Here is a 15910-nt window from a genome sequence, read left to right as displayed (position 1 = left end):
AAGTATTTAGTTATAAGTTTACGCCAAATGATTGAGGTGTCAAGAATTTAAGAGGTGCACCTGGTTAATAGTTTTATCAATTTTTGAGCTTTGTTGTTGTTTACTTCATTTGACACATAACTACTGTAATCATCTCTCCATGTCTTTATTAAAAGATTAAGGAAGACAGTTAACTTCCCACTTGCTTGGATGAGGGCATTTTTTTTCTAAACTAGAATTCCATAGAGATCTCCAATAGATGTTAGATAATGACGCTTTGTTTTTAGGTAGATTGGTAGAGGGAATGATTATTTTTTGAGTGATGCCAGTGCGGCTGTTTGCAAATATTATCGTGTATTCGTGTCTGTCTCAGCCAGCGAACAAAATTGACACTTGAGGGAATGCATAATGCTGACAATGGATGGCTATCTGAAGTTAGACTAAGTGGAAGCACTAAGGTACATAAACACATGTTATCAACTTATCATTTTGTATGGAAGATGACCAGCTCTAATTTGTTTTTTGTCAGTAACTTATCGGTTTGGTAAACAGGTCTTACCGTGAGTTGATGTTCCCCTTGTTGCCTGTACTTTTGTACTTTTACTGCTGCACTTTCGACTTCTCTACCCTCACATAGTTCTCTTTTCTGACCTTTGATGTTGAAGCATGTTTACTTAAATAGCTTATACCATATACTTTGGATGTTATTCAAATTTTCATGTCATATTTGACTTTAAATCTCAGTTGTGTTGTTGATAGCACTGGCACTGGCACTGGAGGGCCAACAGATGTGCTGGTTTTGAGTTTTAAAATGTTATGAATTTGTATGAACATTGAGGAGCTACTGATTATTACTCCCTCAGTCCCAATCATTTGTTTACTTTTCCTTAAAATACCCCTCACAAAGAATATAAAAGGTAAACAAATGATCAGGACGGAGGTATTAGCTATTAAGATCTTGTGCTATGCATTGTGTTGTTGAAATGTTGCTGAATGATTTGGTGGGTGTAGCAGGTAGTGGGTCTGGTATACTTCTCCTATTTTCACCCAACAGACGGGTATAAGTCGATTATTGGTATCCATGATGGGTCGTGGGGCGGGTATGCTTATAGTTTACCTGTTCGACTATCCTCATTCCCCCCGTCCTCCACCCGGCCTTAGTGACATGCCGTTAGATAACCCACATGCATACTTTTGAAATGGTAATTGTCCTTAATAGTGAATTTGACTTAAAAGTAAATGTAATATCAGTGATAAATTGGTTACGATTTGAAGTTTCAAGCGTCTTCTTGGAAAGAAAATATAGTTCATCTAAATGAAGAGAGAAAGGAAGCACGAGCTTTGGCTTTGTTCTTTTTAATACCGTTCCATGCTATCATTTGATTTCAGGATATCTGAGTTGTTTAGTCTTGTATAGCCAATAGTTATTTTGTGGAAACGACAACAAATTACGATCTTTATATGCTTGTGCGCATTTTTGTATAGTACCTGCTGATTATATATGGTACTATGAAATCGTAGAATGGATTACGCCAATAAGTAAGTTATATTGTTGACATATGTTGTTTGAGCGTGTTCTTGAAATGAATATGTACTGAATCTAAATGAAGAGAGAAAGTTTTAGCTTTTGGCTCTGCTGATCTTTTTAATACCATCCTGTGCTATCAGTTGTGGGGGTATCTCGGTTTAATCTTATAGTCAATAGGTAGTTATATTGTGGAAACAACAAATTGCAACTCTTTATGCTTGTGTGATCGTTTGCATAGTACTTGTTGAATGCTGATTGTATACTGTCTTATGAAATTGCAGAATGGATTCCGCAACCAAGTATGTTGTCATTAAAATCATGGGCTGCATAGGATCAAGGGGTCAGGTGACTCAAGTTGGGGTTAAGTTCTTGGATGACCAAAACTATTTCATCACGAGGAACGTCAAGGGACCCGTCAAGGAAGGAGACATTCTTACTCTTCTTGATTATGAAACAAATTTACTTAGGTGTCTCAAAAGGCGTCTTTTTTTCCCATCAAGGCAACTGGTTATAAAATGATGCTTACTATGAGTATGCGCCTTTCTATACACTACCGACTTGCTTCAGTCCGCTTAGAGTTCCACCAAATTGGTTTAACGTTTTGTTTTTACCTATGAATCACCGTGACTACTTATGTGTTACATTCCTGACACTAAGACAAAACATGTGACATGATTTTACACTTTTATTACGCATTATTAACAATGTCATTTCGCCTTGTACTTCCACACGCTCAATCTCGATTCAATTCCGCCTAGCATTTCACCAATTATGAGGCGCGCCATGGAGAAAAGGGCGCAACAACTAACAAGATATAAAATAGTATACAATTGTCTAAAAAAAATTGATGAGCACTGGAGTAGAAGAGAAGGATTAGAAGCAAAAATTACAAAATATCCCACCAAAGAAATCATTCAAAAGTTTTGTATTTTCTTGTATTTGAGATAAGGACACACATCCTTCAAAAAAAAAAAAAAAAAGATAAGGACACACACGCAGTCACACGAAAGTAATTAATTGTGAACTCAGAAATTTCATCAACCTTTTGTTTCGTTATTTTTTCTACATCCTTACACATACATTTGTGTATAAGTTGTCCAACATCTACACAGAAAAGTAGTCAATTCCCAATTCAAAACCCAAATTAGGGTTCTTCAATTTCTCTTTTCCCCAAATCTAGAGTTTCCATATCAAAGAACAGATCTTGTCAACTTTCCATTTACAATTATTAATTAATTTATTCATTGATTGAATGGGTGTTCCAGCATTCTACAGGTGGTTAGCTGATCGTTATCCTTTGGCGATCTCCGACGTCGTTGAAGAAGAACCAAAGGAAGATGGAAACGGCGTCCTACAGCCTGTTGATGTTACTAAACCAAACCCTAATGCCATGGAGTTTGATAATTTATACTTGGATATGAATGGGATTATTCACCCTTGTTTCCACCCTGACAAAAAGGTATAAATGTATAATTTAATACTTCCTCCGTTCCATTTTATTCTATACATTTTTCGTAATGAAAACCTATACGGTAACTATGAAGCATCTACTTTTCCATTTAGGTTTTCAAGTAGGTCTATTAAAAGTGTTGGAATTGAAATTTTGTGGATTTCTTAGCACAGTTTAGTTAAAAGTTTTGATCTTTGTGGTTGTTGTTAGGTGTAGAAATCATGGGATTTGAATTATTGTGTGGATAAGTTAGCGTGGCATTGTTTCATGAGCTTTTTTTTTTTTTTTTGTTTATTTTGATGCTTTGTTTTCTGTACTTTTTGAGCTGGTGATGAGAATTTGGGTATAGGAAGTAGCTGAAAATTTTGAAAAGCCCTTCTTTTGATTTCTGGCTATATGAATATTGAATTGCCTGAGATCTTGTTAGCGCTGTGAACATGAGGATGTCGTCGTTAAAAATGAAAATGGAAGAGATGGGGTATTTAATTACAAGTGAAAAGTAGCTGTGTGGATCTCAGTTTAGTGGAAGTTTTGAGCTTTTGGGGGTGTTCATCTAATTTTGTATTTGGGAATTATGTATTCGTATTTCAAGTGTGGGTGAAATGGGGGTTATCCGTTAATTAGCTGAATTGTGTTCATTTTATGGTTATTTTACTATCTAAGTTGTGGTTTATGATTACAAACTGTATTTTTTTTGGTGTATTTGCTGAACTGTTCGAAAGATACAAACTTTAGGTTATTTGTTATGTTAGAGATGGATCTTTTAGTTCGTGTCACAGATGAGATACATGAAAGATGGTTGCTCACTTGGAATGTAGAAAGATGAGACTTTGTGGATCAAGTTTTCCATTTTTTAATTCTAAGGTACAATTATTAGTAGGCTAGGTTGGAGCATTGAATGAAAACTATGATTTGAGATTTTATTAATACAAGTAGCTGGATGGATTCGGTTTAGATGAAAGTTGAGTTTTTGACATTAGCTAATGAGCGGAATTTTGGTGTATTTAGTGCCATAATGATATGTGAGTTGACCTTTGTGATGAAATTTGTTCCGGAGAGGTTGCCAAGAAAAGAAAGTTCTGTGCTTTGGTTTATTCGGTTAGTAATGATTGCATCTCTTACGAGTTGAGAACTTGTCCATGCGTGATACATTTTTGTTCTGGAATATGGAAGGATGAGAACTGGGGAAATAAGTTTTGAACTTCTGGTTTTTAGGTCATGGAAAATTCTATTGGTCAACAAATTATTGATCATACATCCTTCTACGTGGACCTTAGAAGTCTTCAATCCTGGCATAGTATGCTTTGTTTAAAAAATGTGCCTCAGGGCGAGTCTTGATAGTGGATATTTTCTTCACACACAATAAATTGTGATTAAGTTGGTTATAGTGCCGGTGCATGAATATTGATTAGCTAGGATTTCGTTAACTTTAGTTTCATTATGGTTGGGTATAGGCTAGCACATATGCAACGCTACTATTTGATAGTATTTGTAATTTCTCTCTGCTTTTTCTTTGATGAATGTATCCTAGATCCTAGCACTATCATTTTTTTTCTCTTTTTGCATATATATAACCCCTATTCCGTGTAGGTTAACTAGCAAAAAGTAGTTCACGGTACTGAGCGGAGATTGTAAATGTTGACTTCGAATTTATGTTAAAATGCAGCCTCCACCCACAACATATGATGATGTGTTCAAAACAATGTTTGCCTACATTGATCATCTCATCTCATTGGTTCGCCCAAGGAAGATTCTCTATATGGCAATTGGTAATTGCATTTGACCTTGGCTTCGTATATTATTGGAAGTCTACTGTATGAAATTGATTCATTTGTGACTTATGATAGATGGAGTTGCGCCAAGAGCTAAGATGAATCAGCAACGCTCCCGACGTTTCAGAGCTGCAAAAGATGCTGCTGATGCTGTGAGACAAATTTTAGTTTTTTTTGTCCAATTGACTTTTCCCTACTCCCTCTGATGAGTTGTTTGTTTTTTCATCCTAGGAAGCAGAAGAGGAAAGATTGAGGAAGGAGTTTGAGGCTGAAGGACAGATCCTAGCTTCGAAAGAGAAAGCAGAAACCTGTGACTCAAATGTCATTACTCCAGGGACAGAGTTTATGTTTGTGCTGTCGGTGGCTCTTCAATATTATATTCAGAAACGTTTGAACAATCATCCCGGGTGGCGGAAGATGAAGGTATCTTTTTTTGTAACTACTGTCCTCTTCAGTCAATGGAAAAATCTCTTATTCTGGAGCAATCTCTTCTTTATCATTTTTCTGTGCTTCTGAATTTCAAGATAATCGAAGTATATTTATGCGATTCCATTGGGTGCTTCTCTGAAGGTTATTCTGTCTGATGCCAATGTGCCTGGTGAAGGAGAACATAAAGTTATGTCATACATTCGCTTGCAAAGAAACCTTCCTGGTTTTGATCCAAATACTCGACATTGTCTCTATGGACTTGTGAGTTCTATGCAATTTTTAACGTCCATGTATTTGCCCCGATATCTGTGATATGTATGCATGCAACTTTTGTTTAACCAAATTGTTTGTCAAATCTACAGGATGCTGATTTGATAATGTTGGCTTTAGCCACACATGAGGTCCACTTCTCAATTTTGAGAGAGGTTGGTTACTGCATAACCTCGTACTTTGTGGGATAATGATTGGCAGTCTTTTTGTACATGTATGCACTCTATGGTGTACGTTTTAGCTATATCTTATATAATCTAACTCCCTCAAGAAAAAGAGAGACACCTCTGAAGAATGGTACCCCTTGAAATTTTGAACATGGGGTACCTTTGACTGAGGTTGGAGATTTATGTCTTTGCGGTTGTGTTTGTCTTTTTTTATCGTTCTAAATGTGTCTTATTTTGGTCTATTTACATGGGCCTTTGGTTTAGGTTGTCAGACACATCCATTTCACTTTGCTTTTATGGTTACTCTGTACGAGTCATTTTGCTTTGTACCTTTATATTTTAGCTTTTAACCAAGCGATGTGAATGGCTGATTTATCTCTTTTCGTATTTCATTGGCTTTGTTTTCTTCCCTTTAGGTGGTCCTTATGCCTTCGCAACAGGAGAAATGTTTCCGTTGTGGACAAATTGGTCATTTTGCTGCTGATTGTCATGGCAACTCTGGTGACCAAAATGGAAATTTAGTAGATGAAACCCCTGTATACAAGAAAAAATATCAAGTATGCTGGTGGACCTCCCTGCTTCTGTGGTTCTTTTCAGTTTGCCTGTAGCCATCTGTCATTTTTTTTTGTATTCGACTGTCTCATATTGTTTCTGCTTGTTGTTACAGTTTCTCAATATTTGGATTTTGAGAGAGTATCTGCAATATGATCTGGAGATTCTCAATCCTCCATTTAAGACCAACTTTGAACGCCTGATTGATGATTTCGTGTTTCTCTGTTTCTTTGTGGGCAATGACTTCCTTCCACATATGCCTACACTAGAAATACGGGAGGTATAAAAATGTCATGTATCCTTTGAATGCATTTACTGTTATAACTTATATCTTTTCATGGTATATTGTGTGTATATACAGAGAGATGCAGTATACTTTTTTATCTGGCTTCTTTCTTTCCGGACTTAGCAGACCTTTGTCGTGATGAAGCTTGTTTTATTTTTTGAAGGGTGCTATAAATTTGCTGATGCATGTATATAGAAGAGAATTTGCTGCTATGGGTGGTTATCTTACGGAGGCTGGTGAAGTGAGTTCTGTTCATTTATTTGCAATTACTTTGTAGATCTGTTTTTTGTACATTTTCATTTTATGATGCATGAATGAAGATGAATACTGTGCAAAAATTTTGATCACAATGTTATAATTATGTTTTACATTTCCTATCCTTTTGGGTATTATGTGAAAAGTTTATTCTTAGGATACATGGATTTTACTGCCCCTTGTTCATTTTAAGCCTCTCTATTTCTGCTTGTTAAAGGTTTTAGCTAATTGTCCAATAATTAAGGAAAACTAACAAGTGCTAAGCTAAAACAAGTTTAGTAGTAGACTTCAAAAAGTACAATAATGTTTTATCTCCGAGTTCATGTGTTCTAATATTTCTCTGACTTTTAGCGTGTCTCATGTTTCCTGTACATTGAATATGAAACACATGCTAACTGTTGGTATGAATGTGAGAGTTGAGACATCTTATTTATTGGATTATAGAGGAGATTGAATTTAGAGAAAAGTGATCTAGCAGAAAACATTTTCTTTCTAACCTTTTCTATTCCATAGTTTATCATAGTTAAATATATTTTTGTAAAGGAATTGACGCGTCTTTATAATTTATATTTCTTGTAATGCAGCTAGTATCAATAACTATTATTTTCTCAGGTCTTTCTTGATAGAGTGGAGTACTTTGTTCAATCAGTTGCAGTTCATGAAGACCAAATCTTTCATAAACGTTCCCGCATACAGCAGGTGCCTAACTCTCTAGATTTAATTATTTCCTTGCCTGATATTTTGATTTAGTGTTGGTGTATTTTGCACACCTGTTACATGTAAACTGAGTGCTATTTAATGTGCCACATTGATCACCTGCTTTCTATTTGAAGCAGTGTCACCTTTTGTTACAGCTTTGTGTCTTATGTTGCATTTCAAAGGCTGTTTTATTTTTATTTATTTTATTTTTTAACAAGTAGAACTTATTAATCTTTTCTGATCTAGATAAGGGTTGCCATGTAATCTTTTAGCCTCTCAGTCTTTTGTCTTCTCTTGTCAGACGTACTTCACTTTTTGTCAGCTCTTTAGCTCTAATCTTTATTTCACTGTTTGCTTGTTGCACTGATCTTTTCTTTGATTTCTATCTGGTGTCACATCTTTGGCGTTTGCTTTGAGTTTTATTGTTATTTGTTAAGCAATCGTGTGAAATATATGAGATAGATACTCTTTATTCTCAGATAATGGAGATCAATGAGGAGAAAAACAAGTCAAGAAGAGAGCCAAAAGATTCATTGGAAGAGCCTTCAGTGCCTGTTGAGGACAAGGTTAGGCTATGTCTGTTGTTTCTTGTAACTTGTACAAAATCAATGTCAAACAATGATTTTCGGTGACATCTAAAGGGTTTTACTTCTGTTGGATGATATTTTTCGTATTCCGGTGCTTTTTTTGTTGGAATCTTTAGCTGTTCAAGTCGTAATCAGTATGATACTGTAGTACTAGTCTACTACTCTGGTACCTTCTCTAAGCCAAAAGCTGAGGTACTGGTGAACTTGGTTGCGGTTGTGTGCCCTAATCTTTTCTATAAAATCACTTTCATTCTACTTTTTTGTATGAGGCTAATTCCAAGGGCTGTATTACTATTGATGCTTCTGTATTTTACAAGTACTGTATTAACTATCATTTACTCGGGAGTTGAAGTAACGATATAGGAAGGAATCTACATGCAGACATTACATCTCCCTGTCATTGATTAGATACTGATATACAGCTATTCCCCTATCTAATATTAGAATTTAGGAATATTTAATTAAATCATATACATTCTGTACATTTACTGTTTTTTGAATTTTTGACTCTGCTTGTTCATTTTATTACTGCTTTTTGTCTTTTTTGTGATTGACGTGTTTGAGCTTATGTTCTGTACTACTGACGTCGTTTGAGTGTGTACTCCATAACAATTTTGGATTTTTTGCAGATCAAACTAGGGGAGCCTGGTTACAAGGAGAGGTATTATTCCGAGAAATTTGGTGTTACAAGTCCTTCAGAAATTGACAAGATTAGAAAAGAAGTGGTGAGTGACTTCAATGTTGATGCGTAATTTTTTATCGGAAAGTAATGCCTTTGAGATATTCTGCGTTCATACCTTGTTGTTTTCTCGTTAATGAAGAGTTCGGACGAACCATTCATGCTGAAACTTGTTTCATCGTGTCTAATTTCATTCCTTATAATGAGATTGCCGAAATTTTATGTTAAATTATGAGCAGAGTTGGATTAAAAACTTAACCTTTGAAGTGATTAGGAAGATTGGAAGAAAATCTAAGATGTGTGATGTCATTGATACTGGCCTCTACGATGTGCTGGGTATCTTCAGCTTTCCAGCTTTTGCTAGGCCATAGATGCTCTTCTATCATCTAAGTATAGAACACTAACCCTTTCTTGGGATACATAGACTGAAGGGGAGGTGAGGGAAAGGGAGGGAGAGGGAATGCACAAAAGTCATTTTATTTCCACGTCTTCCCATATTGAAGAATTTTTATTTGGTTTAAGGAGGGTAAACGGATCTCGCTAAAATTCCTCCTATCCAACTTGCTAACCAAACAAGGGATCCCTCTCCTTCCTTCTCCCCGTAATCCCTCCATCCAAAGAAGGAAAAAACAAAATGTCCTTCTCGTTATTCGTCCTTCAAGTCACAATTGTCAAAATCGCGATCCGTATCTTACGATCCTATGATCATAATTATGGATAACGATTCAAATCGTGGTAGGATCATTTTAGTGGAAGGATTGTTATAGGATCGTACATGATCATGTGGCATTGATGGTAGGATCGTAAAAGGCTCATGTTTCTCTTATTTTTTTTTTTTTTTTTTTTTTTTTTTTTTTTTTTTTTTTTGTACTTCCAACTCAAGTAAAGGTATATGTAATACTCCTATATTGATATGATTATAAAGAGTTCCATTTCGTTAAATAGACTCTTAACATTATACTTCACAAATTATACCAATTTTTTACACAAGCTTGTTTATCCAAGCTATGTGTAGGATTTTACAATCCTCGATTCGATCCCGCGATCCACGATCCAATCCTACCACTTCATCTTTGATCCAAAGAAGAATCCCGATTCTAACAACCTTGCTTCATGCCCCCATCCTTTTATTTCATAAATTATATTTGTTAATTATTATATTCTTGAGTTGTAAATTCTGCTCTGTTTTTTCACTGATCTCGGCGATGAATGCAGTGGTCATTTATGATGTTTGTTCTACTTTGATCAGCTCAGTTAGTTGGTTCACTCAAGTTTGCTTGGCTTAGTTCACTGACTAGTTAATTCATTCTTTTAAACTGTAAACGACTGCTGTTACTGTAATAATTATTTGGTGAGTTTGCTTTTTTTTCCAGACAAGTGGTGTCATAGGTTAGACTTGTGTCGAATTTTTGCTGTGTGTTGTCATGTCATGTGTGCGTAGTTTCATCTGGCAGTTGCGTGCTCTTCAGTTGTAAATTCAGTTAAGACTCATTGCTTATAATGATGCTTATGCTATCTGCCTGACAGTTGACACTGGAGATGCTCATGTAATCATCTTTTTCAATATCTGGTGTTTAACAAGTCTTTCTGTATATGTGCAGGTTTTGAAGTATGTTGAAGGTTTGTGTTGGGTTTGCCGTTACTACTACCAAGGTGTTAGCTCATGGCAATGGTAATTATGGACTATAGTTGTTAGATGTTCTGTTGTTTTCCCGAGTTTTATTGTCCTTAAAAGATGGATGTTGTTATTGTTGTATCCATCAATTCATGTTTCTGTTATGAACTCTTACTTATTTATCGACTTGCTCGTTAAAATAGATAACTTTCTTTCTTAAAGGTTCTATCCATACCACTATGCTCCATTCGCTTCGGATCTTAAAGATCTAACTGATATGGAAATAACATTTTTCTTGGGAGAGCCTTTCAAGCCTTTTGACCAGCTCTTGGGAACTCTACCGGCTGCCAGGTTATAATATTTATCGCAGTTAGATTTCAAATTAATATCTGTAACGTCTCAAAGATAACCTAACTAATATACAATGTCTGATATTATACAGTTCCAATGCTCTGCCTGAGATGTACAGGAAGTTGATGACAGACCCATCATCACCCTTGCAGGAGTTCTATCCTGCCGGTAATGTTGATTAGCTGTTCAGTATTCTAAGTAGCTGCATCCATCATCATGTCTCATAATTGCTTTTATTTTTCTTTTCATGTATGCCAGATTTTGAGATTGATATGAATGGTAAACGCTTTGCGTGGCAGGTATGTTGAAGCTAAGCCAGATTTCATTTCTCCTTTTCTTTTCTCGGAAGTTTCTGTACTACTTCCATTTCACTAAAATCTTCCTTTCCATTTCGGGCCTTTTCTCTATGATCTTCCTCTTTCCGTTTGACACAAAATATGTGGATAATATTACCCCATCTCTTACTCCACGCACCCTCTTTAATTAAGAACCCATGTTCCTTTTCCCTAAAATATTGTGCCCAAAAGTAACAAGATCATAGTGAAATGGAGCAATATATAGTCTCTGCGAAAGGTGAGATGGGGAGTCTAACGACACATTTGCGATCGTTGCATGGTTACATATTCAACCCAATTCGGGTAATGAATTCGAGTTCATTGAAAGGACTCTGTTCTAAATACGGATGATTTGGTTTGATGATCAGCTGACTGAACCCTGAACCACGCAATTATGGTCTAACCCTCCCTTCAAGAGTGCTGCAATAGAAATTAAAAGCAGGACACACTGCTGTCCTCCGGCTCCATTATCTTCCCTTGATGATAGTTATTTTTAATCTTTTGATCTAATCCCTCTTATCTTGTGACCAGGGTATTGCTAAGCTGCCGTTTATTGATGAGAAGAAATTGCTTGATGAGACAAAGAATCTTGAGGCTACTTTGACAGTAAGTAATAGATGTAACACCTTCATTCTGTCGTACAAATTTTATTTCTATCTTCCAAGTAGCTATTATCTACCAAAAATGTGGGCATAATTTGGTTCAAATCATTGATTAGCTTTTTTTTGTATATACCGAAAAGGCTAAGAGTTGCTTTTTTCTTGGGCAATTACTTTTTTTAAGCGTTTTAGCTCAATGCACAGATTTATTTTTGTGTTTGATTTTACTCAGTGCGACATCATTTCTGGTGACCTTTTCATACTTGAGTCCCCTACTCCTCTTGAGGTGATTGTTAGGGGAGTAATGGAGGAAAAATATATAGGAATTAGAGGTAGTGGTTGTGGTGGATGGAGGTTATAGTTATCCACCTCTTCCTAGGTTGATGTATTACTCTCATATGGAGGTAATGATCCCTCCTCTCTCCTTTCACCCACCCACCCACCCTTCATCCTCTCTCTAGTCTCTACCACTCCTTGTCTTCCCTTAATCATTCTCATTTTTGTCCGTATCTACTTTTTCTTGAGCATTCCTCATGTAACATTTACCCCCAATCCTGTAACCCCTTTGGCTGACTACCTTTGGAATTACTGCATCCCATCTCAAATTTATTGTCCCTAATTGCCTTTGGCGGTCAAGCAATGTCAACTTGGACCAATTCAATTTTGTTTTTAGAATGCGAGTAAGGATTCATTGTGAACTTTGTCCTGTTTTGTTCGTCAAAACAACTGTTTTTCATATTATACAACAACAACAACGCCTCAATGGCCCCCGCAAATTGTGAGGTAGGGAGGGGGGGGGGTTGGATTTACGTAGCCTTACCCTTATGTTAGCAACACAAAGAGGCATTGACTATAGTCTATTGTCGTCTATTATGTACAAACATTGGTCAAATCCATCAAAGTCAAATGTGGACAACATAAATGAAAGATGGAGGGAGCATCTTGGTGAATGTGAGAATCCCTAATAGTAGTGCACATTTGCAGGTACAAGAACAGTTACGAAACAGTGCGATGCTTGATTTGCTGTATGTGCATCCTGCTCATCCTTTGGCATCACAAATTGTATCATTTTACCATTTCTTTTATCAGCTACCACCCCAGCAAAGATATGCTTGGCCTATCGACACCAATGTTAGGTTTGATTTCCTTACTGCAGTATCATCAGTGGATTAGTACATGCCTTAACACTTACAGATATAGTGAAAGATTATTATTTTTTTTTTAGCGGCGGGATGAATGGATATCTTTGGATATCTGAGAGGAATGGGTGGAGACAAGTGATCCCCTCCAGTGTTGCTGGGCTACCAGATATTATCAATAATCAAGCTCTGTAAGTCTTTTCTTGAGATGTGGCATAGTTGTCTTATCTGCTATGTAACTCAGAATTATGTACAGGTGTCAAATACGGGTACGTTTCCCAGTATGGACACGCCATGACTCAGACTATGTTCTTAAAAGAGGACGGGCTTTCAAGACAGATTTTATTTAAAAGTAATAAATAATTATGTTGTGTTTTTGAGGTGATATAGGCAGATATGTGGCACGTAAGGCTTAAAAACATTAAACATCACACTTTATGCTTCTTATAAGAGTTCTCAACTTTTATCATTCAAGCTTCCCTTTTTCTCTCTGGTAAAAGTATCGGATTAGTAACTGTCGGTTAAGGATTTTGTACCTCTATCCTTCTTGTTGCACACTGATACGGTCTTTGAAATGAAGAGTCAAAGTCACAGATGTTATATTTGATTTCAAAGCTTACTCTGGGAGCAATAATTTCTTCTACAGAAACATCACATACTTGAATCCTCTGCCTCATAAACACATTGCAGAATGTCCAAAGGGAGTGATCATGCCAGCAAAGGTTTGTGGTCCTTTGTAGTTAGAATATCTTAGAAGATTATCAATTGTGCTTGCGGATCTGAGATCTCTGTTACTGTCCTTTAATTTTGTTTCAATGTAGTCCGTTGTTGCATAACCTCTTGTGAAATAACAGAGCATTTTACATCACAGTTTTTATTAGAGTTCATCTAGACACATCCTTTCCATTTCTTAACACATGGGCACGGGTGGGAATTGGGGGCATTGGAGTAAAGTTGTTGCATTTACATAAACCAACTTAAAGCTCCCAAAAAGTTTTAATACCGTTGCAGAGTGAACTATGTGTGCGTGTTTTCCAACTGCCTGTTTATCGAGAAGTTCAATCTAGCTGTAAATCCTGTGTCAGACAGAATTTTTAATACTGTAGCGGGGTAAACTGGTGTACTATGGCCATGTTTTGTCTAAATCAATGTAATGTTGGATATTCACTTTATTTTTACTCAGCATCTGTTATTCGAGTACAGCTATTCTTGCTTGTGACAAGAAGTAACTTGTGACAACTCACAATCACCTCATTTAACATTATTTTAACCGTTTGTGAGACGTCACAAGCTTGTGACGCGCCAAGAATGAGAGTTTGTGATTCTAGTATAATGTGGGTTAATTATTCTATAGTTAGTTTATTTTGTTTCTATAGATATCCTGAGACAAATTTCCCGACTCTTTATTCGTACGCAATATCTGCTATTCTTGTATAACATGGGTTTATTTATTCTATTGTACGGTTCGTTTTTTTTTTTTTTTAATATATATAATATGTATACTATCCTCAGCCACATCTTTTGATTTGAAGTTGTTTCGCTGCAGGTGATTAACTATTCCGATGTCAAACCTTTCCCCGAATTATGGCATGAACAGAACAGCAGAAGGCAATCAGGGCGCGAACGGTAAATTTCAGCATTTTCCATTCAGAGGTTCCCGTCAGCAATATTTCCTTCTTTCATCATTTTTCATAATGTTGCTTATGCCGTTTTTGATCTTTCAGGCCACAAGTACCGGGGGCAATAGGTGGGCCTCAGTTGGGTCAAGCTGCTCACCGTCTTTTAAAGAATACATTAAATATTAAACAGATTGACTCATCTCCTATAGTAGATTACATGCCATATCGGAATCATCCTGGACACCCTATGTCTCACAGGCCCAGACCTGCCGGACCTGCCGGGTATGAACGAGGCTACTATGACGACAACAACTACTATTATGGGCAGCCTAGTCACCACCATGGCCCCCGAGGTGCACCCAATGGGCCTAGGGCGCCTTATGACTCTCGGGGAGATAGATACCATGGCAGGCCAGAAGACAATCGTGATCTTCGAGTTGCCATGTCAAATTTGACAATGGATGGGCTTAGGAATCGGCCACAAATGTTGATGCGACCTAGGGCTCAGCACAATGTTGTGCAAAATGGTAGTCAACTCCCGTCGCCGCCTGTCAAGTGGATTAATAGACCCGAAGCTGGAAACAACATGTATTTTCGACAGCAAGAGATTTTACCTCAGCAGCAACAGCAGCTTCGCCAGATGTATCAAGTCAAGACACATGGGCCCCATAGTTCATCAGATGCAGGATCCACGCAACAAGGATGATGCGTCAAAACTTTTGATTCTCTTTCTACAAGGTTACATTTTTTTGGCGTAAAGGGAGCCAGGGGCAGTTTTTGATGCTGGCGGCTTTCAAATCCAGGCCATGAGTACTCTTAAGGACTTAACAAGCTAAGCTAGTTGACATGTGCTTCGATAGGTTTAAGTATGTATATATGTGTATTGATTGCAGACTTGCACTTTTAATTGAGCTAAAACAATGCGGGTGCAATATCTTGGGGAAGAAGAGTAATTATTATGTAACCGGCTGAAAGTAATGAATGTGGGTGCATGCCGATCAGCGTTGCCTGCATGAGTGCATGGTATGTGACAATTTTCAGCTTTTTAGACTAAAATGAAGCAGAGTAGTGTTGAAGGAATGTTGTGTCAGGATGTTAATATGTGACTAAAGTAAAGTGTTAAGGTTTCAGACAACTCTTGGATATTTAATGGCGGACAAAAGATGAGAACTTTTTGTGCTTTGGCTGCAAAACGTTCCCTGTCGCTGCTGTGTGTATATCGTGGATATCAGGGCATGCTGATTTACATATCCTTTGGATGGATGGATGGCTGCGAATCAAACAGTCTTATATAGTTCAGGTGGCAAAGTTCAGGATTACAAAAGGCAGCGTATTTTCTGTTTTTTTTTTTTTTTTTTTTAAATCAAGTGTTCTAATTCAGATTTCAGGGTAGAAGGCCCATTATATGTACCATCGTTTATAATTTAATTGTTTATTGTTGAAAAGTTCTGCATCGTTTATAAATGTATTACAGTTGTGTTTTACCACAAACAACTGTCCACACGATCCGATTGGATTGACCGAGCTCGTATGATGTGTAACTGTACCCCAACATCAATCAAGATTACTCGGCAACAGAAAGAACTGAGACTGACAGCA

At 36.9% G+C, this 15910-nt stretch overlaps 1 protein-coding gene across 1 annotated transcript; it reads left to right on the top strand.

The window, feature by feature from the left end:
• Positions 1-2410: 2410 nt before the first annotated feature.
• On the top strand, positions 2411-15667 carry LOC141657499 (5'-3' exoribonuclease 4; the record flags this gene model as incomplete). The annotated part of the gene is given in 22 exon segments (XM_074464759.1): positions 2411-2966; positions 4624-4726; positions 4805-4881; positions 4961-5152; positions 5300-5419; positions 5521-5583; positions 6012-6152; positions 6263-6427; positions 6597-6674; positions 7301-7387; positions 7867-7953; positions 8604-8699; positions 10255-10325; positions 10491-10619; positions 10711-10787; positions 10878-10918; positions 11486-11560; positions 12538-12689; positions 12779-12883; positions 13339-13414; positions 14239-14318; positions 14417-15667. Coding segments are annotated over 22 exon segments (2823 nt in total). The 5' UTR covers positions 2411-2759.
• Positions 15668-15910: the final 243 nt, after the last annotated feature.

The sequence above is a fragment of the Silene latifolia genome, chromosome 5 (genome assembly GCF_048544455.1).
Source record: "Silene latifolia isolate original U9 population chromosome 5, ASM4854445v1, whole genome shotgun sequence".
Taxonomy (NCBI): Eukaryota; Viridiplantae; Streptophyta; class Magnoliopsida; order Caryophyllales; family Caryophyllaceae; genus Silene; species Silene latifolia.
Note: the sequence above shows the minus strand (reverse complement) of the source record. Positions and strands in the feature narration are given on the sequence as shown.